The sequence below is a fragment of the Leptinotarsa decemlineata genome, unplaced genomic scaffold (genome assembly GCF_025532065.1).
Source record: "Leptinotarsa decemlineata unplaced genomic scaffold, Ldec_3_MD MMD2_tig00078346_RagTag_RagTag, whole genome shotgun sequence".
NCBI lineage: Eukaryota > Metazoa > Arthropoda > Insecta > Coleoptera > Chrysomelidae > Leptinotarsa > Leptinotarsa decemlineata.
Genome location: NW_027412724.1, coordinates 3,494,333 through 3,520,347, shown reverse-complemented (window position 1 = coordinate 3,520,347; position 26,015 = coordinate 3,494,333). Strand labels below are relative to the sequence as shown.

Genomic DNA, 26,015 nt, shown 5'->3' with positions numbered 1-26,015 from the left:
TCCTTCTGAATATTTTTTATCAACTAATTTTTATCCAGGTAGTATTTAATTATGGACGGATTATTTACACGTTTTTTCTGTGATATGAGTTGGAGAACTATAGGAAGATGATCAGTTATATGTTCCTGTATTATGTAAGGTGTATATGTAAAAATTTCTTTTTGATCTTAAATAAAAAAATGATCTATACATGTTGCTGCTAAGCCCTGTACGTGCGTGTATTTATTAATATAAGAAAGAAAACCAAATGAGTTCATGACATCAAGGTAATTATGAGTTACATCGCTTTTGTTATCTAATATGTTTATATTTATATCACCAGTAATGATATGTATATCTGATATGTATATATGTTGCAAAATTCATTAGCACAGGTTGATGGGATACACTGAAGTTATTTTTATATTTTTTGATTCAAATCTAATGTTAATTTCTATAACTTCATTAACATTTATATATGGATAGTGGACTTGATAGTTCAGATCTTTTTTAATATAGATAATTATGCCGTCGCTTCGATTTAAGTTGCCTGAATTATAGATTAAGTTATAGCCGTCAACATTGAAAATACTTTCATCTTTTATATTCCATGTTTCTGTCAATACTATTATGTCGAAATCTTGTTTGATCTGATGAAGGAATACTTGGAGTTGATCCATATTTTTTCTAATACTTCTAATATTGAGGTGAAATTAGTTGAGATTTTCAGATCCTTTTCTCGTTCGGGGTTTTCTAGGTGTAGTTTCGTTCTGAACTGGAATGGTTGTAGCAACGAACCCTTCGGTGCCTATTTGGAAAAGAGAGTTCTCTTGGTTCTTCTCTAAAATTTTTATTGGAGTATTTAGCTCACTGTTATTTTTGTGGTATAGAGGGTGCACGAGCAGAGGAGCTTTTTCTTCGATGTTTTCTTTTTCTTTCAGCTGCTGATATGTGTATTTCTCTCCGTTAACTATTAGTGTATTTCCTTTCAATACTGCTTGATGGTGGTTTTGTCTGGCACTTCTCAATTGATGGTATAGAAATCTTTGTTCCTCTCTGTCTTCTTTATTCAGGTTGTTTGTAATTGAGAGACCTGTACCTTTGAATTTTGTAACTTTGTTGAATATTTCAGCTTTTTTTAAATTTCGCACAAGCTCTAAGATTACTGGTTTAGGTTTGTTATTGCTTGGTAGTCCAATTCTCTTGATAGTATCTACTTCGGTTTCTTCTAAGGTGACTTCGAGGTTCTTCTCGATTATCGTTTTGAAGTAATTCAAAGGATCTTGTTCTTCTTCCGGTATCCCAAAAATAATTATGTTATTTCGCCTTAATTTTCGTTCAGCTATTTTAAGTTTTTCTTTCAATGAAAAGTCTTCAGTTTCAATTTTTACAATTCTTTGGTTAACTTCTACTATTTTCGTAGTTAGGTTTTTCAGGTCGTTCTTTATTTCTTTGATATTTTGGTTAATTAGTTTATTGCTTTCTTGTATTTCTGCAAACATTCTTTTAACGTTGTCCATTTTATATTCAGTAATTATTTATTGATACTGTGACGCCAATGATGATATGTAGCGAACTCAATGAAAAATATGACCCTCATAGATATCTTTATCAACTACGATAAAAAAACTTTGTAATTGTCTTTACTTTATGAAGTTTTTTGGTGGATAGGTACGGTGTGTGTCTATCTTGATATGAATCTTTGCAACGGGGTTGGACGCAAAATAGTGGCAAATGCACTTACTTGATGGTATTTCTTATCGTCATTTCTTATCACAGATGCTCTATGCCATCCTAGGATACAACAACTCTATCCATTCAGCAACAAGACAGAAACCTATGGATATTCTGAACGGACATCTCAATAGTCAAGACCTATTCGATATCGATATAAGACGAACATTGATTAATAACTACGTCCAACAACACAGGAAAAAACGAAGGAAATATATAGGAAAATCAACGAAGATTTACAGAAACAGAAAACAAATATCATAGAGGAGAGAAACAAGAAAAGAGAAACTCCTATCACCTACAAACCCTGCACCAAGGTGTACACAAGAAAAACAATGAAAAGAAATAAACTGCTTCCATCCTTCTTCCCAAAATCCATCCAAAAAGACCAACCAGTAACTGTCGAGACAGAAAATGCAAACGTCCATAAGAAAAATATAAGACATTTGCCTAATAAGATAATTAAATTCTTCGTCCCTTTACAGCCTTCATCTGACGAGAGGACAGGAGATCGAAATCCAGAACCTCAAAACAAATCCAGGACTACTTCCCCTCTAGATGGGACAAGCAAAGATCAAGACTAGTACCCACGACTTCATCCACTACTACGATCTTCAACCCATCCACGAAGAGATATTCGCTATAGAATCCCAATATGATGCCGTCTCCACTGCAATTCGTAACGGACTAAATGACCCTCATTTCTTCTACTTGCAAAATTTCGATCAAGGACTGAAGTACGAACTGAAAACTGGCAAGGAAAAGCTACAGACTCTTTATCCTCTCAGTAGACCCAAAAGAGGACTCAAAGATGGCTTAAGAAGTGTGATCAAAGCAATTTCTGGAAACTTGGACCAAGAAGATGCAAGGAAATATGAGAATGCTATTGCTTCCCTATAAAACAACCAAAGGAACATAACAAGTCATGTGAACCAACACATCAGTTTAAACACAAGAATAATGGAGAGCTACAATGAAACCATCCCTCTATTAACACATAATCAAGATACCATCTCAGTAGAAGTCAAGAGAATTGAAATCGATCTCAATAGACTCGTTTTTGACTTCAATCACTATCTGGAAACCAGAAACGTATTGAATCAAATCAACCTGATACTTCACTGAATGACTTTGAAATGGCAGTATCCCTGGCAAGGATCAATACAGTCCATAACAGCGTCCTCAAAAGCGAAGATTTGAGTTGGATCGTGAGGATACGGCTCACCTACCACTCAGAAAACCAGTTACTCTATAACCAGGAGGACGACATCCATAAATACTACGACGTCATCAAAATAGACGCCTACTACACGGAACATAAAATCGTATTCATCCTTCATGTTCCCTCAATATTTCCTGATACATTCACCTACTTCCACTCATTTCCCATTCCTACACAAAATTCGACAATAATCATTCCACCAACTCCTTACCTAACAGTCAGTCCCTACCTCTACCAATACCTAAATTCACCCTGTGAAGGAATTGGTCTGGATTACCTTTGCGAAGAAAATTTCCTCCAAGATACTGGCAGATCCCCTGACTGTGTTACCCAGATGTTGGAAATAATAGATGAAGAAGCAAGATGCGAACACGTTCCACTTTCGATGAATGCAACACTGATTCTGGAAATATCAGAAGCCCATTACATAGGAATATTTCCACAGGCCACGAAGATATCTACACATTGTTCCAGTACGAAAGTTATGGTTCTGGAAGGAGGGTATCTGATAAAACTTCCACCAGGTTGTGAATTCAAGACCAACAAAACTCCAAAAGTGTCATATTAGACGAACCCTTTACTTTACCAAATATCAAGACAGCTCACATCAATTTCTCGCTGAAATTCAAACCATTGAAATTAGATAAGATTTCCCTGGATAAACTACAACATCTGACCGTAGAAGAAGAGAGGTTACAACTCATCCCAGAAGAAACCAGACAATCTGATAATAGCCATTTCTGGATGACTCCCATTTAAATTTCAATCACCATCTTCATTCTATACGTAATTTACAGATTGAAAAGGCAAACGAAGAAAGAACCATCCAATGATGATCCACCAGTTCCCGAACACGAAGTACATCTTCAATCTTGTTCATCCCTTACAAGACTTCCCCAGGGGATGGAGAAGTTACAGTTCGATAACCCCTTACATTAGCAGGATATTGTTCGATGACCCGAAGACGACATCACTTATTTTGCTGATATCTGCAAAGTCGGCAATAATTTTTATATAAATACGTGCAATTGATTTGTAATAGTCAGTACTTATATTTCATAATTATTAGCTGTAACTCTGTTCGAATAAAAAGTTTTTAAAAACCCTTTTGTGTGAACGAGAAATATAATTCGTGCCATGTATTATCAATACAAAACTAGCCATCGAACAAATTTAAGTTTAGGGGTTGAGAAAAAGAGATAAAAAAAACGTCTCGGGACGCCTGACAAAAGTGATATCTCAAACTAATCTAATTTGAACTATCTAATATTGAAATTGTTTAACTTGAGAAAAGCTAAGGTAATATTATGTATAATATGACATATGAAATGAAATATGACAATGAAAGGGGAAGTATTTTTATATATATATATATATATATATATATATATATATATATATATATATATATATATATATATATCAAGAATGGAATAATTCGTGGAACAGCCAAGTGTATAGATGCGCAACACTTGTTTGCCGAAATCAGGAAACAACACAAACGCACGGAGTCAACAACAGGAGCCAACCGCACATTTGTGTTGCGCATATTTACACTTGGCTGCACCGCGCTGATGAGGCCAATAGCCAGAAACACGTGTCCGCGGTTTGCCTCCATATTTCTTGAGTGTTCTGTCCACGAATTTCCCCCTTTTGATATATATATATATATATATATATATATATATATATATATATATATATATATATATATCGGTTCAATTTGTGAGGTTGCAGTGTCAATAGCTGGGCTGTTACAAAGAAAACTCTTTGTTATATGTCAAGCTTTCGGTATATTTCACACCTTCGTCAGGACAACTACAATAATAAGATTATATATCTTGTGAAAAATATATAAATATGGAGAACTTACTAACATGAGAATAAAATTTAAAATGGTTCAAAAACAGATTTGGAATATATAATGGAGAATTTCGATGAGACTAAAAAAGATGTATACAGAACACAAGTAACGAATATAATAACAAATTTTCTACACAAAAATCATGACAAAGAACACTATTTGAATGAATTGTATAATAAAACCCGAAATCATATGAAAGAACATCCAGAGATTATTATCATGAATAGTGACAAAGGTAACGTTACAGTCGCCATGTGTAGAGACCAATATATCAATGAAAATCATATATTATTAGAAAACAATAAATACTATAGAATTTTAAAATCAGACCCAACTTCTACACTACAATAGAGAGCAAATAAAATTATTACAATTTTGAAAAATTGTCACAAAATAGATAATATTACAGCTAAATCATTAATGATATACAAATCCATAGCACCACGTTTTTATTCGTAACCTAAAGTTCATAAACCTACCTTATCCATGCAACCAATTGTATTTTCCATTGATGCACCTAACTCAAAACTTTGTAAATTCCTAACGAATATTTTAACAACTTCCTATAAAACAGACAATCCTTATTATATCAAAGATTCTTTTTTATCTAGTGAATTTATAAATAATTTTCAGCTTCCTCAAAATTATGTTTTGATAATCTCAGATGTTGTTTCACTTTTCACAAACCTACCGTCAAAAGTAGTGAAACAAACTTTGAACAAAAATCGGTCTAACATTGAAGAACATTGTGAATTAGACAAAATTACATTCATGAATATTTTAGATTTTATTTTTGATTCAACATATTTTATATTTGAAGACAAATTTTATAAACAAATATTTGGCACACCTATGGGTTCCACCATTTCACCAATTTTATCGAGTTTTGTTTTAGATGAGCTTATTGATGATTGTATTCAAAAATTATCTTTCCGTATTCCATTCATCAAACGTTTTGTAGATGATTTGATTCTGACCATACCTGCAGACGGAAAAGAAGAAATTTTGAACGTATTCAATTCATATGATGTCAATATCCAATTCACTATTGAAGAGGAAATAAACAATTCTATTTCATTCCTCGATATGAAGTTATTGAGATCAGAACAAAATATTATCATCACTGAATGGTACAGAAAACCAACATCAAGTAATAGATTTGTTGATTACCATTCCTATCATCCAAATGAAATGAAAATCAATTTAATAAAATCATTAAAAAACAGAACCATCAAAATTATCCATCCCGATTTACGAAACCAAAGTTTGTCTAATTTCAGTAAAATTCTGATCCAAAATTCCTATCCTATATCTTCAGTAAACAGAATTTTATTTTGTGAAAGAATAAACTTTCAAAATTATAAGGAAGAAATTGAACATAACAACGTGATACCTTCATTCATATATAAATCACTCCCATATATTCAAGAATTGACAACAAAATTAATTAATGTATTCCGAAATAATAACCTCAAAATATCTAAAACAAATGTCACTTCTATATCTAAATTATACAGTAAACTGAAAGCTCCAATTCCAAATAAACAAAAATCCAATTTAGTATACAAAATTTCTTGTATGGATTGTTCTAAAACATATATAGGACAAACATCTAGACCTCTAAGTAGTCGCATCACTTCACATAAGAGCGACTGTAGACGAAATGTTCATTCTTGTGCATTAACAGAACATGGTAATTCGGAGGATCATAAAATGAATTTTGAAAATCCAAATATTTTAGATAGAGAAACCAATACAACTGAAATAATATTTTTGGAAATGATACATATTAATAACGAAGAACATTCAATGAATAAACGAACTGATATTGATAGTCTTAGCAAAATTTATACGTACCTTCTGAAATATGATAAAGGAAATAAAAGATCTAGTAATTCGAGTATCATTCAGAATTTTCCCACTTGACATTGTCAGCCAAAAATATTTATCAACTGTCATTATTTAATGTCTTTCTATCTGTTTTTGAACCATTTTATATTTTATTCTCGCGTTAGTAAGTTCTCCATATTTATATATTTTTTACAAGATATATAATCTTATTATTGTAGTTGTCCTGATATATATATATATATATATATATATATATATATATATATATATATATATATATATATATATATATATATATATATATATATTATATATATATATATATATATATATATATATATATATTATAGACATCATAGGCCGATTGTTATTTTTGTAGGATTGAATAATGATACTGATAATTACATACACAAAATTAGAATCATCAACTTCAAGCCACGTTTCATATAATGAAAGAATATTATGTGATTGCTGGTTAGATTTTTATAATACTGTCAACAGTACATATCTAACGCACACTGAACACTGATCATCTGTACGACGAGAGAGGAGTAGCCTGCCTTTCAATGACATATGAATGAGAAAAGGAAAGCCATACAAACTGGTACTGTTACGCATTTGGTACCGAAGCGGTTTACCCTCCCATAACAAGTTATCACTTCAAAAATGCAGAAACATTCAAATATGAAGAGAAACATTTATTTTCAAGTGGGATTGAAGTATGTATTTACGCCTAATTGCACATTAAGATTTTCAATACGACCGTAGTAAATCACACTACTCTTGGTTAACTTGAAGTCTCACATCGCAAAAAGTTAGGGACCGTATCTCTCTTTTATACGTGATTTTGTGATAGTAAATCTGGATAGCATTTTTATTCGACGCAAAAAAATTGGCAAGAGTAATTGAAGTAGGTGGTGGTGAGAATTATTCTGTCAACAGTGGACATGAGATAGCTGTTCTAGTGTCTACGATACGTGTGATGTCTCTCGCATCGTGATAGGTTGACAGAAGCTAATTTTTTATGTTTAGTCGCTGACCCGGCAAACGTTGTTTTGCCTCGTGAATTATTTCTATCGAAACAATAAAACTCACAAATAATATTAATCCCTCAATGCTATAGTGTGTACCATATTTTTCGTTAGTTCATGTTCAGCTGATACAAACAAACTAGATGGTTTGGTCACTCGAGAGCATGTCACGTATAATTTTCCATGTGAAAAATATGGTTTGCTCAAATCCAAGCTACAAACAGACAATGTTTGACCTTGGGACTTGTTGATAGTCATTGCAAATGTCAATTTAATTGGAAATTGCACACGTTTAAGATGAATTTGCACATCTGTATTCCTTGATATTAATGTATTTTCTTCTCGGACATTGCCATTTGAAATACTGGCTTCAAAAAATTTTTTCACAATTTTTTTCAATGAATAATAGTGTGTTGTTGCACAGCCGGATTCAAATTGCGAAATTTAGGCGGTGGCATGCCTGGCAAATACAATGAGTTCATAAACTCTGTTGGATGATTCACACCTTCGGTGGCATCACAAACTGTATCTACGCTTGATGGATAAAGAATAATAGAAGGCGGAAAAATGGTGTAGAGAGTGAGAGACGGTTTATTGTGTGAGAAAGGCAGGAGACCGGCTTCATTCTCATCCCTACTTCGTGCTGTCTACTGAGTGAGAAGTGACGCCGGCAGACGCCTGGCGGAAATAACAATGATTAAATTACTAAAATGGCTATCAAAAATAAGTGTGTTGGTGATAGAAGGGTGGAAATTGAGTGGTTATATGTATTTCTCAATGCCACATCATAAGAAAGAAAAACAAAAAAATGCCAAAAAATTGGAATGGTGCACTCTTATCATTTGGGGGTATGGAAAATAGACTGAAACCTATTCTCAGACCTACCAAATATTTATATGAGAGTTTATAAAAATAGGTCAATTCTTTTCTGAAGAGTATGGCAACTAACACTCTGATACGAGGATTTTTTATATATTACATTATGCTTGTTTTCCAAAAAAGATGTTTCAATTCGTCTCTCTTTAAAATATTTACATAATGTTGAGAACATCAAATGAAAGTAAGTAAATAATCACAGATGGAACATGAAAGCGAGTTTATCACGTTACTGAGTTTCGGATGTTATCCGGATGTTATCCGGAACTCAGTACAGGGTCTTGAAGTGTCTCAGTTAACAAACTGTCAGGGCACTCCATCTAAGAGATCTGGAACCTTGATTTCGAAACAATGAAAAGAGATCTTTTCGGTTTATTTTGATAGAAAAAGAAATCAGTTCATCATCCAGTAATCCAGACCAAAGATTCAATGAATAAATGAATGATTTTTTTATTTGAATGAGGATTAACGACTGTCCAGGTATAAATATTAATAATTGAAATTTGAAAGTTCGTCTCAAAACAAATCAAATACGAAGTGGAATATTATGAAATATTGGTAATTTTCCTAGTTTCTTCAGCTGGGTCACACATTCTTTGTTAGTATAAGAGACTTTTCACTCAAACGAATGACAAAATCGGAAAAAATTCATAAAAAGCAGATGAATATAAAAATAACTCAACATACTGTTTAGTGAATCTTTATTATAATTTCTGAAAATCAGGTTAACTTATAAAAATGTAGACTTGCAGTTACACTCTCAACCTCTGGCATACGGTGAGACCCCATTTGTCGTCAAGTAATAAACTCCTCTGGCCCTAAAACAAATCAACTTTTATGTAGGCTGAACTATGACTATGATTGATAGAAATCAGTGTGATTATTCAATCAGTTATCAAACTAACGACAACAAGTGAATGTCTTGTTCGTGAACGCTTTACTTTTACGTTTTGCTATTGTGCCTTTCTGTGGAACAGAAAAAAAAACAGGATAATGTTCTTAGAGTCCTAGAGTCTGAAAATTCTGACGATGAAACAGGGTCGTTCGAGTTCATTCTGATATGCTACATAACTGACGAGAATACGAAAAGCCTTGAAGGTTCATAGGATTATCGATATGTTATCAATATATGCTACCTAGAATACGACCCTAATATAAGTTCAGTTATCGATATTGAAAGATCATAAAAAATCTGGCAATCGAGACGTACAAGCGAGATACACTAATGTTATCCTTTTTCAACACACTTTCATTAGCTTCACTTGTATGTTTGCTTGTTTGGCTTCATTGGACCAGAACCTGTCATTGGCATCGCTTTGGGCTTTGCCAAACAAACACTGAACACCTGGATGGCAAGAAGAGTTATGGACTTCTGGCAGAATCTTCCAGGATTGGCTTACTCCAAGGCATTGTTTCACCCTTTGAAGCCTGATTCCAAACAGTTGTTGGACTACTTCGTTAAGAAGCTGGGTTTATTTGGCCGAGTGTGAATAGATGTGAGCCACAATAAACCCTTGCGGGTTGCGGTGGAGGGTCGAATAGACCCACTCACTTTAGACCTACCTACCTGTGTGTTTGCTTGTAACCGACTCCTTTGGACTCGATTTTAAATAACTTCAAACGGACAGATGTATTTTAAACTTTTAACACTTATCAAGAATCGGTGACAATACAATAATTTCATAAGTTTCGTAATTTCAATTAATAATTTTTCCTCACAGTCACTGTGTGAGAGCAAGTGAGATAACCACAATGTCTGCGCATGCGCATATATTTTATATTGAAACAAATGGGCTTGAAATAGCAAGCCAAACTGAAAAGTGGAAAATAAATAATTGTTTCAAAAACTAAAAAACACGCTTTAAAAGGAACATAAATTGTAAATTTAAAAATAATTCGAAACTAATTTAAGATTGTGTTAAACATCGATAATAAGTCCTATGACTCGATGTTACCAATGACTGTCAAGAAGTCTGAAATCATAATGAATCTATTTACAAAAAGAATAATTTTTTTGTAAAAAAGCGTGGAGTGCTATATATTCATTGTTATAAATACTTGGTTAGGAGATGTTGGCCAGATTGGAGCAATAATAAAAATATAATTTAAAGCATCCCACGCTTTTTTACAACAAAATAAATTTTTTGTCAATAGACTCATTCTGAATTCAGTTACATCAAGCCATAGTACTTATTATCGATGTTGAACACAAATTATTTTCGAGTTGTATTTTATTTTTCAGTGCTATTCTAGCGTGTTTTTATAGTTTTTTTGAACTATTACCTATTCACTTCCCAACCACGATTGAACTTCACATATCAACCAAAATATTCTATAAACTAAATCAGGAATGGAGTCGTATTTCGTGTAAATAATTTATTTGTAAATTCACCAACACTGTAGGTGAATAGAGACAGACCTGGTGAATTGAAATTGATTCCAGCAGTTATATCGCCAACAGCATATGCAGGAAATACTGCTATGAAGATTCCTGCACTGACACCTGTTGGATACAATCCCTTCGTAGTAATAGCCAGGGGAATAGTTGTTTTCTGATAGGTGTCAGTTCATTAATCTACAGTGTAGATAAATCGAGACTGGCCTGAACATATTATTCTTTTAGTTGATTTCAAAAAGTAAGCAATTTCTCATTCGCTGGTCAAATTCGAAGTACGGCTTTGTGGCCCAACCGTTGGGATTCTCGTGTATCTATCATATTCATGGTTTGGACTTGCTGTCGGTTCCATAACAGGGGAGACATTATCGCCACACCAAGGGTTCTTTAGAACAAAATTAGTTTCAACATTGTGGTCATAATTAGGCCAAGTATCATTGAGATATATCTGTTTAAAATCTGTTTCTCCGTTAACCAGCCGTCGCACCCCTACGAACGACAATCCTCAGAAGTCGAAACTTGTGCGAAGTGAGCACTAATGAGGTCTTACCTTTTAACGTGTGATTCCTAACACTGGTTGGACGATAGCAAGTGAAAATAAAATCTATCGCTCAGCCTGGGGCTTGAACCAGCGACCAACACGGCGGTCGATTTGAGTGAGTGAACAAAGTACCCACGTCGAACCGACCGGCTACCGTCCGGTAGTAAATCGAAACAGCGCTGTCTGGTACTGAATCATAAATGAAATGTTTTTAGGATCTGATATCATTCAATTTTCTGTTGATTCACAACACTTCACTTCATCGAATAAATATATGTATTCATATATATATATATATATATATATATATATATATATATATATATATATATATATATATATATATATATATATAAATATATATATATATATATATATATATATATATATATATACATATATAAATATATATATATATATATATATATATATATATATATACATATATATATATATATATATATATATATATATATATATATACATATATATATATATATATATATATATATATATATATATATATATATATATATATATATATATATCTTACCTTAAATCAACATTGAAACCTCCCATTAATGATTTCTCATTGTGGATGCAAAGACCTTTTCTATAGTCTGAGTAACTTCCGCATTTCGTTGCTACAAACTTTTTACTTGTTAAGCTTTCCGCGTAGTATGCATAAGATCTAGAGTGTGCACACTGTCCAAACATATCCAAACCACATCCATTTTGACTCTTTCCTCCATTCGGAAAATAGTCGGCATGGCCAATGGGTGAACCAAACCCTAGAGTACCTCCATTGGTGTGAATGACTTGAACAAATTTTGCGTCAGAAGCATCTAAACGATTATCCTTATTTTTCTTCGTGAAAAAAGGTCCTGCTGGATCTAGACCAACGATACGGTTTACTTTTCCATGAAGACAGGCTCCTTGAAAACAAAAATTAATTAGTTCAAGATAATTGATCACAAGCTACATAAAGTGTTCATGAATTAGGATTCGGGAATGTTTTTTACGAATAATAATATGTTTATTATATATAAAATACAAACGCTTTTTCACACAGAAGGATGATAGGACTAACCAAGAGCTAGCTGACATCCAGCCCAGTGTTTATAAAATGATATAAATATAACATAAAATGTAAATATCCAACCTATAACACAATATACAAATGGAATAAATAAATTCAGTACCTACCCTGCATCAATCAAGTATGATTTTCATTCTATATGAAAATGTTGAAATGACAATTTGCGGTTTCAATAATCTAGATAGAAATAAAATAGTGATATATTTGATTCAATTTGCGACATTGATCTGTTACAAATCCAGCAAGTATGAAGTAATATATAACAAACGAATTGCATGCATCTCAATGTGAGCGTTGCAACTTCATTTCATTATATTGGGGTGAATTGGAGGAGTATACAAAACAGGAGTAATTTTTTTTTACCTCATTTCTCCTGAGACTTTTTACAAGCATGGAAATCGTCACATGCACAGTAAAGATTGGAGTTGAAAAATATCAAGTTATAAAATATGGAATATACATAAAAAAATTAAATCAATAGCAGATGTAGGAGATAATTATATAAAACAATTAAAAAAAACATAGTATGAACAGTAGAATAGTAAACAATTGAACAATCGTGATGTCAAGCAGCCAGACAGGTTTGAAAATATTAATCAAGTGAATAAAAGGCATTTTTGTAGAGCATATTTTTAACGCTATTTTTGAAATTCATTGGATTTGAAATTTTTCTAATGAATATTGGAAATTTATTGAATATTTTTATAGACACAACATGAGGTCCGTTCGATACAGATGTTAATTTATGTACAGGAACTATCAAATTATAATTTTGCCTGAGAGTATAACCAGCAGCTGTGCGGATAGTATCCCTTTGCTGAAATGTGACACAATTTAAAATATATATGGATATCACAGTTGAAATTTGTAACTCAGTAAATAACTGCTTACAAGAATCACCATATTTTTTAGGACACATGATTCTTAGTTTTTTTTTGAGCAATCAACAGATCATTCAATTTGCTGCAGTTACCGTAGCAGACTAAGCAATAATTTAGACTTGAGTGAACATAGGCATAGTAGTAGCTTAATAAAATATTAATGGGGACATGATTTCTGAGATTCCAAATAACGAAACAATGCTTGGATAATTTAATAGAAATAGAGTCAATATGATTATTCCAGCATAATTGGGAGTCAATGTTCAACCCTAAGAATTTGACTGATTTTTTCTGCACAATAGATTTAGTATTAGCTCTTACCAATATACTGATGTTCATTTCTCTATGCTAGAAAACAATGGTATCAGATTTATTGCTATTTACTATAAGGCCGTTTCTGACGCAGTAATTAAGCATATTAGCAACTGCAATATCAGCCTGGTCAGATAACCCTTCACAAAAAGAAGAACTCAATGAGAAAGACGTACAAACTCTACAGTACAATGTTGTTGATTAATATAAGAGATGTCGTTGACGAATAAGAGATAGAGAATAGAACCCAGGACACTACCTTGAGGAACACCTGTTAAAATGATTTTCAGAATGATATATTACAGATTTGAGGCCAACCTTAACAGATTGTGATCTGCCAGTCAGATAAGTCTTAATCCATTTTCGACTTTGGCCTCGAACTCCAGTATCATGAAGTTTATCGAGGAGAAGTTAATGGTTGATGATATCAAATGCACATGACAAATCAAATAGAATACTGGTCGATTTTTCGCCATATTCAAATTTGGATAAAACATGATTGACCAGAGAAAGAGTAGCACCTTGTGTAGATAAACCAGATTGGAATCCATATTGGCTCTTTGCAAATAGGTTATACTTTTTACAGAAGGATACAAGTCTGTTGAGATAGGATTTTTCGAAAATTTTTGAAAATGAAGACAGCAATGCAATGCCTCTGTAGTTGGAGATTGAGTGCTTATCATTTTTCTTGTGAACAGGAACTACAATAGCATGTTTAAGACACGAGAGAAATGAACCCTTAACGAAAGAGAGATTGAATGAAAAAAAATCTAGGAACGATTAGTTTATTTGGGAAGAAGCTTTTTGGCTTTCTATTTACTCATCATTGAACAAAAAATCTCCCAAAAGAAGAAAGAAATACATTAATTGCAATAAAAGCTCCCCATGAAGATAAACTCAGAAGATACACACAAAAAAAACCTTTCTGAAACAACTACTTTCATATGAACGTTGATTTAGATGAAAATCTGTTCTTTCCAGTCAGTTTGCACTACAAACATTCGTTATGGAATTGAAACAGATATTATTCATAAAAACACGATAAAATGTGATATATAAAAGAATAATGGAAAAAAATAATTGGCTTTCTATGTAGTTATGAATACATGTATAGTGATGAGTCGTTAGAAAGATTGCGTGTATCTTGAATGATTTTCACCAATAGGACAAGCCATGAGTGCTTAACAGCATATGTAGATTGTGAGTCGAACATCTATGACAATAGAAAAAAAGTACTCGTGAATCGCTTTATTTGTATCAATAATTTGAATCGTATTAACATATGTTTTTTCTTACGAACAAAATACCAAATAAATAGAAGCATAGGTGGAAATAACGAGTGACTGTAAAGCCTCAGAATCCATTACAATCTATAAAAGACGTACTGAAATGAATGAAAAAACAACAACATTTAGATGTATTGGAAGAAGTTTATATATGTATGATTCATTGATCTTTTGTGTGAATTGGTTGACAGTTGACGATATTATCAGTTAGAAGTCGAGGCGGTGGTACTACCCTGCGCTATCATCGCAAACTCTACCTAATTTCTTCGAGCTATCACAAAACAATTCACTATGATGTAATCTTCTTCATTGGGTCTTGAAATTAAAAACTGTGATAGTATATGCGTATCTTCCGAAGATGACTTATTATACATTTTCAATGTCTGAAATAATAATATGGTCAATGCAAAGCTATTTAGACCGATACGCTCTCATTTCTTATGAAATCATTACGTTAGTTGCCCTAAGCATTTTATGAACATCATGATGGTACTTCATAACACACAATCCAAGTTAGTATCTCAGGAGATATCACAAAATTAAGACTATTGAGAGAGAAAATAAATTCAAGCATCTTGACATTTCCATGCAAAAGGTTGCAATTGCGTTTTCATGTAGTGAATCATTTTGAATGTTATGGTCGCACCATTATTTCGTATTGTCATCAGATTGAAATGTACTAACATATTTCAAAACTATAATTGACAGTTGGTTAGAGATCATCATTATGACTTACTAACTGTGGTACCCGTATTTACTTAGAGTTGATATGAGATTCTATGTGGTAGCTGGACAATCCCATTCCACAACACAGCATTTCAGAATGTTCTGAAATATTGTGGAATGCTCTAGAATAGCTTCAGCTTTCAGAAGAATACCCCGTTCTTGAAATTTTATAAAAGGAGCAACTGCCAGCCTCATATTTTCGAAAGCACGCCCTTCAAATGGTATCGGGCACCTTCTTTACGGACATCACATCAATTGTCGAATGAATCCAGTTGATATATTCATAAATATTGTTTTTCACGCCTAGGTTGATATGAAATATTTTTTATATACCTATGACAAATGTAATTTCTGATAGGATTTAGCCTGTCGAAAATAAAGATCCTATATCATAAATATTTGTAATAATCTATGTCTTATTGATTGTGATCGATTATGTGGATTTGGATTAAATCTCCGTTCAGCTTATGTACATCTAATAATAAACAAAAACAGACTGACATTTCATCGTATCTAGAAAATCTAATGCCAGATAATGAATCATTTGGAATTATCATATTTTTCCACATATGATCGATTTTATGACATCCATACCCATTGTTGATTCAATTTCATTGTTTGACCAAATTTCTTTTTCCAAGTAACTCATTCGTTCCTTATCACTTCACTTTGTCGTGGTCATGCGTTTTGTTATGCTCCTGATGCCATGTTGGTTGTATCTCAGTTACTGGTATAACTACTGGTAGCTGAGCTGAACGGCTTGAGGATGAAAGGTAAGATAAGAAAGGAACCTTCCCCAGCGATACTGAGATTGAGTATAAGTCCACCTGATTCCTTGCCTGTTTTGAGAGGCATCTGAAAAAGGCCTTATCCAATCGTGTTGTGCTACCCACCCTAAAGGATGAATGGTGCTTGGGCCTTACCAGGTGTCACCAATGGAACTTCTGAGATACCGGGCAACTTTTATTCATCTAAGAGGAGGGATCCGAGGATATAGACAACTATTTCCCCCCTCTCCTTGAGTTTGTATTTGTGGTTCATTTTTAATGACTTTTCGGTCGACCACCCTGATTTACAATGAGAGTAGTATAAACCAATCTACAACATAGTGTGGGGGCTTTGGTGATCTTCACGTAAGTTATGGGGGAGCATTATATTGCTCTCATACAAAAACCTTAAGTCTACAAGGAAATGATCATTGGATTGGGAAAGATCCGGGGAAAGTTGATTTACAGCAGAACTCCCATGAATACGTATAATTATACTGTATTTTACTGTACCAGGTACTTGACGATGGTCAAACTAAATATGACTGTAGAAGTAATTATATTAGGAAACTTCACCAACCAGGACACTCAGTATATAGTCAGAAACTGAAAAATTGATGGGTGTGCCAGATAATAATCATCAACTCAATATATAGGCACCGAACCAGCTGTGGGGGTACCAAAATCTTTGTTACGGAATCAGAAAATTGAGTGGATTAAAAAAAAATAGCACTGGTGAAGCATACCCGGTAACACACATGGAAAAACTTTAAGAAAAAAAAACGTTTGCGTCTTAGAACGCCCGACTCAAAGTAAACTCAGTTGAATTATTGAATATTATAGCTTCCATAAGCCGATTGTTACTTTTGTAGGATTAAAAAATTATACTGATAATGTACATACACAAAATTAATATCATAATTTTTCAGCTTCCACATAATTAAAGAATATTACAAGCTTGCTGTTTAGATTTTCATAATACGGTCAACAGTATATCTCTAACGCACACTAAATACTGAGCATCTGTCCAACTAGAGAGGAGGAGTCTGCTTTCTGCTAATGTATGCTTGAGAGAAAACTATAGGTAACGAAGCGGTATACCCTCCCATAAGAAATTTTTACTACAAAAACCATCTGAGAAGAGAACTGTATAACTGCTTCAATAAAGCCACGGGTTAGCTCAGAACAAATACAGGTTTACTCACTGGACACTTTTTTCGAGAGGACACCTATGTATGGCGTGTGTTGCGAGGTTTGATTTATATACTATATATACATATATCCAATAGTATATAGTATATAATAGTATATAAATCAAACATAATTTCCCCGCACCAGAGAACATAAAACTCATAAAACAAGTCAACAAGGGAAACCGCATGGACATTTGGGAAAACTTGAACATCCATAAATTCAACAGTCATAAATCACTTATCGAGGAACAAGTACAAATCGAATCACAACAAGACCTCACATTCAATATATCAAACAAAACCATACACATTCCTAGAGAAGATCTAACACGATACCTGAGTTGAGACGTTCGAATCGTATAAAGAGGCAGACGACAAGTTCAGTTTGAGAAGTGCCTAGAAAATGGTAGTACGACCAGCTGTCGAAAGCGCTCGCATATAATCAATAGAAGATATAAAGCTTTAAATCCTTTTTATGAAATTCAATATTGAAATATTGAAAATAAAGGAAAGTTAGTTGCATTATTCAAAATGATATCCACCCCACAAGGTTACGCAACTACTACCAAACTACTGAACGAATTCCAGAAACTCAACAACCAGATCGTCAAGTCATACGCTAAAATATACTTCAACAAGAAATACTTCGAATCCAACGTCAAACCAAACTACACCAAAATACAGATAAAGAACAATAGTACCAGCGCAAAGAAAGCAATAGAAAAAGCCCAAACTACATGGATCCAAAACGAAATACAAGAAGCATACAAAAAGAAGAATATTTCCACCAAAAAATTATACGAAACACATCTACACCTGAAAAGTGGAATGAAAAATACGCAGGTATATTTAGGAAAAACCACCAACTCAAGGAGAAAACATACCAAAAACTTAACAAAAAACTGAACACATTAATAAAGAAACAAGATAAGGACACAACAACGATGAGAAAATACCACACATTCCATCCGAGAGTCATCAACTTAACAAACGTACACTTCAACGATATAGAAATACAAACACTTGAACTATGTCCAAAATTCAGTTCATACCAGAAAATCACGCCACAAACCTTTAAGAACCTTATTGTTGACACAGAGATGGCTTTGAAGCAAGTAGAAGCATCAAAAGTAGACATAATCAGATCAAAAGCAATCAACACGCTGAAACAAATAATCAAAAAATCAAAAAAGACTCCGAAGAAACCAGCAATCACGAAAGCCATCAAATAAATAAAAAAGAAGTTGATCTCCAACAACCTCACAGCAGTTGATGCCGACAAAAGTGACGCCACAGTTATTATTGAAAAACGGGAATCAAGTATGAAAGTGAATAATTATATAACGAAAAACGCTCTTAGCACGATGAATTACGATCCAACCACAAAATATGAAAGACAAATTGATAGCCTAATAAAATCCAACAAACACATCTTTAACAACAAAGCATTGCACAGATACACAGTCGACAACCCAAAAGCACCAAAACTCAACGCACAGATAAAGATACATAAGGAAAATAAACCTATAAGACAGGTTATCACTTTCACCAAAGCACCTTCATACAAAATTTCAAAAATCATAGCCGACGAACTGAAAAACAAAATCAACAGTAACAACGACCACAGCATCAAAAATTCAATGAAACTCACAGACAGAATCTCAACGACAAATGTCAGCCCGAACACTAAACGGTTCTCGTTCGACATAAAAAACATGTACTCCAACATACCAGTCAACGAAAGTATAAATACCTTATCTGAGAAACTAAAACTCCAAAACATAGACAAAACCTACATTAACCAAATGGAACACAGTCTAAATACAATACTTAATCAAAATTATTTCGAATCTGAAGGGAAAATTTATAAACAAATAGATGGACTAGCGATGCGATCCCCACTATCTAGCATTATATCCGAAAAATACCTGCAAACCATAGATGAGAAAATCTTAACAATATAAAAACACATGATGAAAAAGGAGAATGGTTCAGATACGTTGACCTGGACATAACCATTGGATATAACCACAACAAAACACAATTTCAAATGGCAATATACAGGAAACCTACACAAACAAGCTCCACCATACCCGCAAGTTCAAATCATCCACCATCATACAAAATGGCTGCCAATAACGCATTCATATATAGAATATTAAGTATACTATTCAGCAATGAAGCCATATACCAACTAGCGGACGAAAACGGATACACCCAAAAGACAGTAGATGAACTAGAAAACAGAATCAAACAAAAAATACAGAACAAGGATCAAACCACTCCAACAGACAATACAACACAACAATGGACAGCATTTACGTATGTAGGACACCAAACCAAAAAACTAACAAACGTCTTCAAACCACTGAACATCAACATCACATACAAGCCAAACACGAAGATAACACAAAAAATAAACGACTATGAAAAAGAAGAAGACAAAGACCAAAACGGGATATACAATATACAATGCTCGGACTGCAATAAATTCTATATCGGCCAAACCAAGAAATAACTGATCCAAAGTTACAATTAGCACAAAAAGGCACACATAAATCCAGTAGTATATAAATCAAACCTCGCAACACACGCCATACAAAACAAATATTATGTCCTCCACCAGAAAACATAAAACTTATAAAACAAGGACCTCACATTCAATGTATTAAACAAAACCATACACATTCCTAGAGAAGATCTAACACATAGAATAGTACCTGATGCAGTACGAATACAGGCAAATTTACCTTAAATACCTGAAATACCTGACCTGAGACGTTCGGACCGTATAAAGAGGCAGACAAGTTCAGTTTGAGGAGTGCCTAGAAGATGACAGTACGACCAGCTGTCGAAAGCGCTGGCAGATAATTAATAGAAGATATAAAGCTTCAAATCCTTTTTGTGAAATTTAATAATTCAATATATATATATATATATATATATATATATATATATATATATATATATATATATATATATATATATATATATTTCAGGTATTTCAGGTACTTTAGGTAAATTTGCCTGTATTTGTACTGCATGAGGTACTATTCTTTGTGTTAGATCTTCTCTAGGAATATGTATGGTTTTGTTTAATACATTGAATGTGAGGTCATTGTTTTATGAGTTTTATGTTCTCTGGTGGGGAAAATTATGTTTGTTTTGTATGGCATGTGTTGCGAGGTTTGATTTATATACTATTGAATTTATGTGTGCCTTTTTGTGTTCATTGTACCTTTGGATCAGTTTTTTCTTGGTTTGGCCGATATAGAATTTGTTGCAGTCCCGAGCATTGTATACTGTATATCCCGTTTTGGTCTTTGTCTTCTTCTTTTTCATAGTCGTTTATTTTTTGTGTTATCTTCTTCGCTTGTATGTGATGTTGATGTTCAGTGGTTTGTTATTTTTTTGGTTTGGTGTCCTACGTACGTAAATGATGTCCATCGTTGTGTTGTTTTGTCTGTTGGAGTGGCTTGTTGTTGGATTCTTGTTCTGTATTTTTTGTTTGATTCTGTTTTCTAGTTTATCTATTGTCTTTTGGGTGTATCCCTTTTCGTTCGCTATTTGGTATATGACTTTCCGTTCTTTGTTTCGGGCTCCATTGCTGAATGGTATCCTTAACATTCTATATATGAATGCGTTATAGGCAGCCATTTTGTGTGATGGTGGATGGTTTGAATTCGCGGGTATGGTGGAGCTTGTTTTATGTAGGTTTCCTGTATATTGCCATTTGAAAATGTGTTTTGTTGTGGTTATATCCTATGGTTATGTCCAGGTAGTTGAGTTTTGAGTTGTGATCTTTCTCAATGCTGAAACATAGTTTTTGTTTTATTTCGTTAATTTCTTTTTTTATTTGATTTATTCTTATTCCATTGTTTTGTGATATGTACAGTCCACCGTCAACGTATCTGAACCATTCTTCTTTTTTATCATGTGTTTTTATAATTGGTAAGATTTTCTCATCTATGGTTTGCAGGTATTTTTCAGATATAATGCTAGATGTCCATTGCTAGAATCTGAAGGAATTTTTCCTTCAGATTCGAAATAATTTTAAATAAGTATTGTATTTAGACTGTGTTCCATTTGGTTGATGTAGGTTCTGTCTATATTTTGGAGCTTTACTTTCTCAGATATATATATATATATATATATATATATATATATATATATATATATATATATGAAGCTATGAAAAAATCGTACGAGTACAATTTTCTGAATTTTCTCACCTGCATTTCCAGCGACGTGAGCCCCAAGAGAGAATCCAACAAACTTGACTTTATCAAGTTTCACTCCGTACTTCAATTTCAAACTACTTATGAAGTCAGCAACGTACTTTCCAACTCTTATCACTGATTTTTTTGCTGATAAATAATTTTTTCCTGCCATTGGACTCCAATCGACCACGAGAACGTTGATGTCGTCTTGCTGGAGTATGGTTTCTCTTATTTTTCTATTAACACTGGAATCGTTGTTACTCTTCCATCCATGAATAATGAAGAGTGTATCTTTTTTGATTTGGAAGTCAGTATCTTCCAACCGATCAATTGATGACAATTTGAGTTTTATACTTCTTCTTGGATGTCGTCGACTATAGAAGTGATAAGTTAAATCACTTGGCAACCGCAGGTTGTTGGTTTCATTTAGGTTGATGGCATCACTTTTGAATTCGCCACCATCTGCAATTGAATCCAAAACAGGAATTGAAGACCTGAGAAGAACTGAAAAAGTGGTGGATGCAATAAGACTACCGCAATCTATGTGTTAGGTCCGATACTTTTCAGCCCATGTAGTACATTGAATTTATGAAGAATAGAAACTGCTGTTCCTTGTCGGAGCAGTAAACATAACGGTTTTTTTGTTATTTTCTCAGATCCTGATCTTCATTATTTATGTTTTTCTCAGTTTTGTTCGTCATATTATATTTCAAAATCATTATTTTCAGCTGTGATAAAAGTGAGGATACCCTACAAAAACACACTTTTGTCTATTTTCCACTATATTTCTTTATTGTTGACCGGTTTCGGCTATTATACCATTTTCAAAACTAACTGATTACATTTGAATCCGAGTAATTTATACCTATATTATTCTAGCATAAATGATTTGATATACCTGATATATCTGATATACCTGATATCCGGTACCTGCGTTTCATATACCTGTAAAATCCATGAACATAACAAAGCTTTCAATATAATGTAGGTTTTGGGATCTGGACTATAGGTTCAGGAGAGGACTATTGTTTAATTCAAGTTGTTCGTTGAGGACAATAGAATTGGGATCTTTCTTTGACCTGTTTATTTCCATAGATTCCAACAGATTCATCATTTTCCCTTTTTCGCATGTATGTAGGATCTTTAAATTATCTTTATCTATTTTATGTTTCGAATTTTGAAGATGTTCGTACAATAATGATTTTTTATCCGAAATGACATGTTCGTGGTACCTTGTATCAAAATTTCTCCCAGTTTGGCCTGTATATATGGCAGGGCATTCACCACATTCTATTCGATATATACCAGATCTCTTTCCTTTCTCTAATTTAGGTTTGGCATTAAATAATATGTTTCCTAAATTTCCGTTGGATGTGTAGGATGTTTGTAAATTGAATTTTGAGAGATAATTTTTAATATTCTCGGAGATTCTACCAGCATAATTGGTACTAACATATTTGTGTTCTGGTCTTGTGGAAATTGAGTATAGTTCTTTCATTATTGATTTTTGTTGATATTTCATTATTATGTTGTTAACTAGAGTGGTAGGTATTTTGTTATTAACTGCTATTTGTTTAATGATTGCAATTTCACTTCGGAGGTTTTGATCAGAAAGGGGTATTGTGAAAGCCCTATGTATCATTGACCTGAATGCAGACAATTTCTGTGAAATCGGGTTAAAAGAGTCAAAAGGTATTGTGCAATCTGTGAATGTGTTTTTTCGGAAAATGTTAAAGTCGAGTTTATCATTGTTTTTGGATATTGTCAGATCTAAAAAATTTATCTCATTGTTCTCTTCTATCTCTACGGTGAATTTGATCTTATCGTGTAGACTATTGAGGAATTTCAAGTAATGAGATATTTGTCTAGTTGAACCATCGAAGCCTACTAATATGTCATCTACATATCTAAACCAGAACACAATATGTTTATGGGAAAGACAGTTATTCAAAATTAGATTGGTCTCTAAATTGTTTAGGAATATATCAGCTAGTAACGGACTTATCGGTGATCCCATTGGTAGGCCTGAGTTCTGTATATAAAGTGTATTATTAAATTTAAAATAGTTTTGTTTTAAACACGTGTTGAACAGTTCACAGAGTTCACTGTTGACATATGGGTTAGTATTATGTCTATCTAATATGTTTTTGATCAGGGGAAGGCATTCATCTGTTGGAATATTTGGAAACATGTTCTTGATGTCAAACGATACTAATTTAATGTTGTTGTTAATTTTTATGTTGTTGAGTTTGTTTGTCAAGTCTATAGAATTTAGTATAGTGTGAGAAGGTTTGAAATTAGGATATCAGGTATATCAGATATATCAGGTATATCAAATCATTTATGCTAGAATAATATAGGTATAAATTACTCGGATTTAAATGTAATCAGTTAGTTTTGAAAATGGTATAATAGCCGAAACCGGTCAACAATAAAGAAATATAGTAGAAAATAGACAAAAGTGTGTTTTTGTAGTGTATCCTCAATGAACATGAATTTCCACAAAATAAACAAGTCGTCAATCGAAGAAGTGTGATAAAAGTAATGTACTGAGCTGTTGAACTGTTTAATTCCTACAGGTACCCGACCGTATTATATTAACAAAGTTTAGAGACGCTTCGGTAAAAATGCTCTATAGAAAGATTTTTGTAAAAACTTGTTTAAGCTTCAGAATGGATCTCATCATGAGAATTGTGTACTAATTCTCAGTATGGACAATATCTTTCCCCAATATCCTATTATGCTCTCTTGCCATATATAGAATAACATATTGACACAAATCAGTTCATACTTTTGAGCAGTTGCTTGCAACTATCTTGCAATTTTTTTTTCTTTGCCAATCATTTTCTTTAATTTAACTCCATTTCTTTCTGTATTAGTCCACTGACTGTACCTATATTTTTTATTTTCAATGACAAAGCATAATTCCACTACATTTATCAACTGAAAAAATAATTATAAAGAAATAAAAGATCTGGCATTATTCTGAAGTCAAAAGGATATAAACTTTGAACTCTGTCTATCGCAGTTACTTTTAGTTACAAAATGAACAAGCGTTGGCGATTCTTTGTAATCTCTTGAGTTAATGACAAAAATTCCATACTTGTGATGTTAAGTAGTTGAATTGCTGATAATATATGTATTTATCGAAGGAGAAATATTCCCAAATATTTTTCACAGCAGTTTTTAGAGTGTTTCATTCTGAGTTAAGGTACTACCTTGTATTTGTGGTACAAATTTGTTCAAAACATATAAAATTTGAAAGGTAAATTGACCCTAGACGGTCTTTTTGAAATTATGGTGAAAGACATTAGGAATTTGGGGTCAGACTGATGAGAATGGAAATTTCAGTTGATCAAGTTATGCTAAAATCATTCTAGTCAAAACACAATCATCATCAAAAAATCATTTCTAGATGTAGAAATTTATCAAGTGGTTCGTTTGGATGATCTTTCAAGGATATAGTTAGTCTTCGTTTTCATTTCATTTCGAAATATATAAAATTATAGTGAAAGAGAGAAAGGAAGTAGAAATCTTGGGTCTTTTCAAGTGAAAATGAAAGTTTCAGTGAGGAAATTGATGCTAGAATTATTCAAGTTATTTGAGAACATGTTCATTATTAAAAAATCAAAAGAAGAGATATGTATAGGGCGTTATATGAAAGTATATGGAAGGCCTCCTTAAAAGGAAAAACGAATTCATCTACTCTTATTTCATATCTCGATAAATGAATTTTGATTCTGTTTCATCCCGATGATATTTCATTTCAAAGACATGTTTCACGTAATATTTCTTTGCACGTTAATTCTTTTTTCTGATCTGATCAGTAATCTTATAAACTACACCTTACCTTTTGATCTTTACAAATATTTTGACTTACCTTCCTTACATTGGCTCAAAGCAAATACAGTCACGAAAATCAAAACCAATTTCATAGTTGAAATATATTGAACAACTGCTGGAATGTATTGATCAGAAACATACACAGATAGGAAGTCATTCCGATTATATGTGACTTTGTTATCGATAATTTTAATC

The 26,015-nt window shown here is 32.9% G+C and overlaps 2 protein-coding genes across 3 annotated transcripts; both read right to left on the bottom strand.

Annotated features, from left to right (window-relative positions):
- Nucleotides 1-692: 692 nt before the first annotated feature.
- On the bottom strand, nt 693-1,499 carry LOC141487014 (uncharacterized). Its single transcript, XM_074185708.1, has one exon. The coding sequence runs from the start codon at nt 1,497-1,499 to the stop codon at nt 693-695; it is 807 nt and encodes a 268-aa protein (XP_074041809.1).
- A 7,742-nt stretch (nt 1,500-9,241) lies between these two features.
- LOC141487048 (lipase member I-like) lies at nt 9,242-26,015 on the bottom strand. Of its 2 annotated transcripts, none has more exons than XM_074185838.1 (4): nt 25,858-26,015; nt 21,990-22,439; nt 12,047-12,428; nt 9,242-9,375 (listed from the first exon to the last, which is right to left on the bottom strand). In XM_074185838.1, exons 1-4 carry the CDS (start codon nt 25,910-25,912, stop codon nt 9,318-9,320), a joined length of 945 nt encoding a protein of 314 aa, XP_074041939.1. In that variant the 5' UTR covers nt 25,913-26,015; the 3' UTR covers nt 9,242-9,317. The 2 variants fall into 2 exon arrangements, with proteins under 2 accessions (XP_074041939.1, XP_074041938.1); XM_074185837.1 differs by having other exon boundaries at nt 21,990-22,481; nt 25,858-26,012.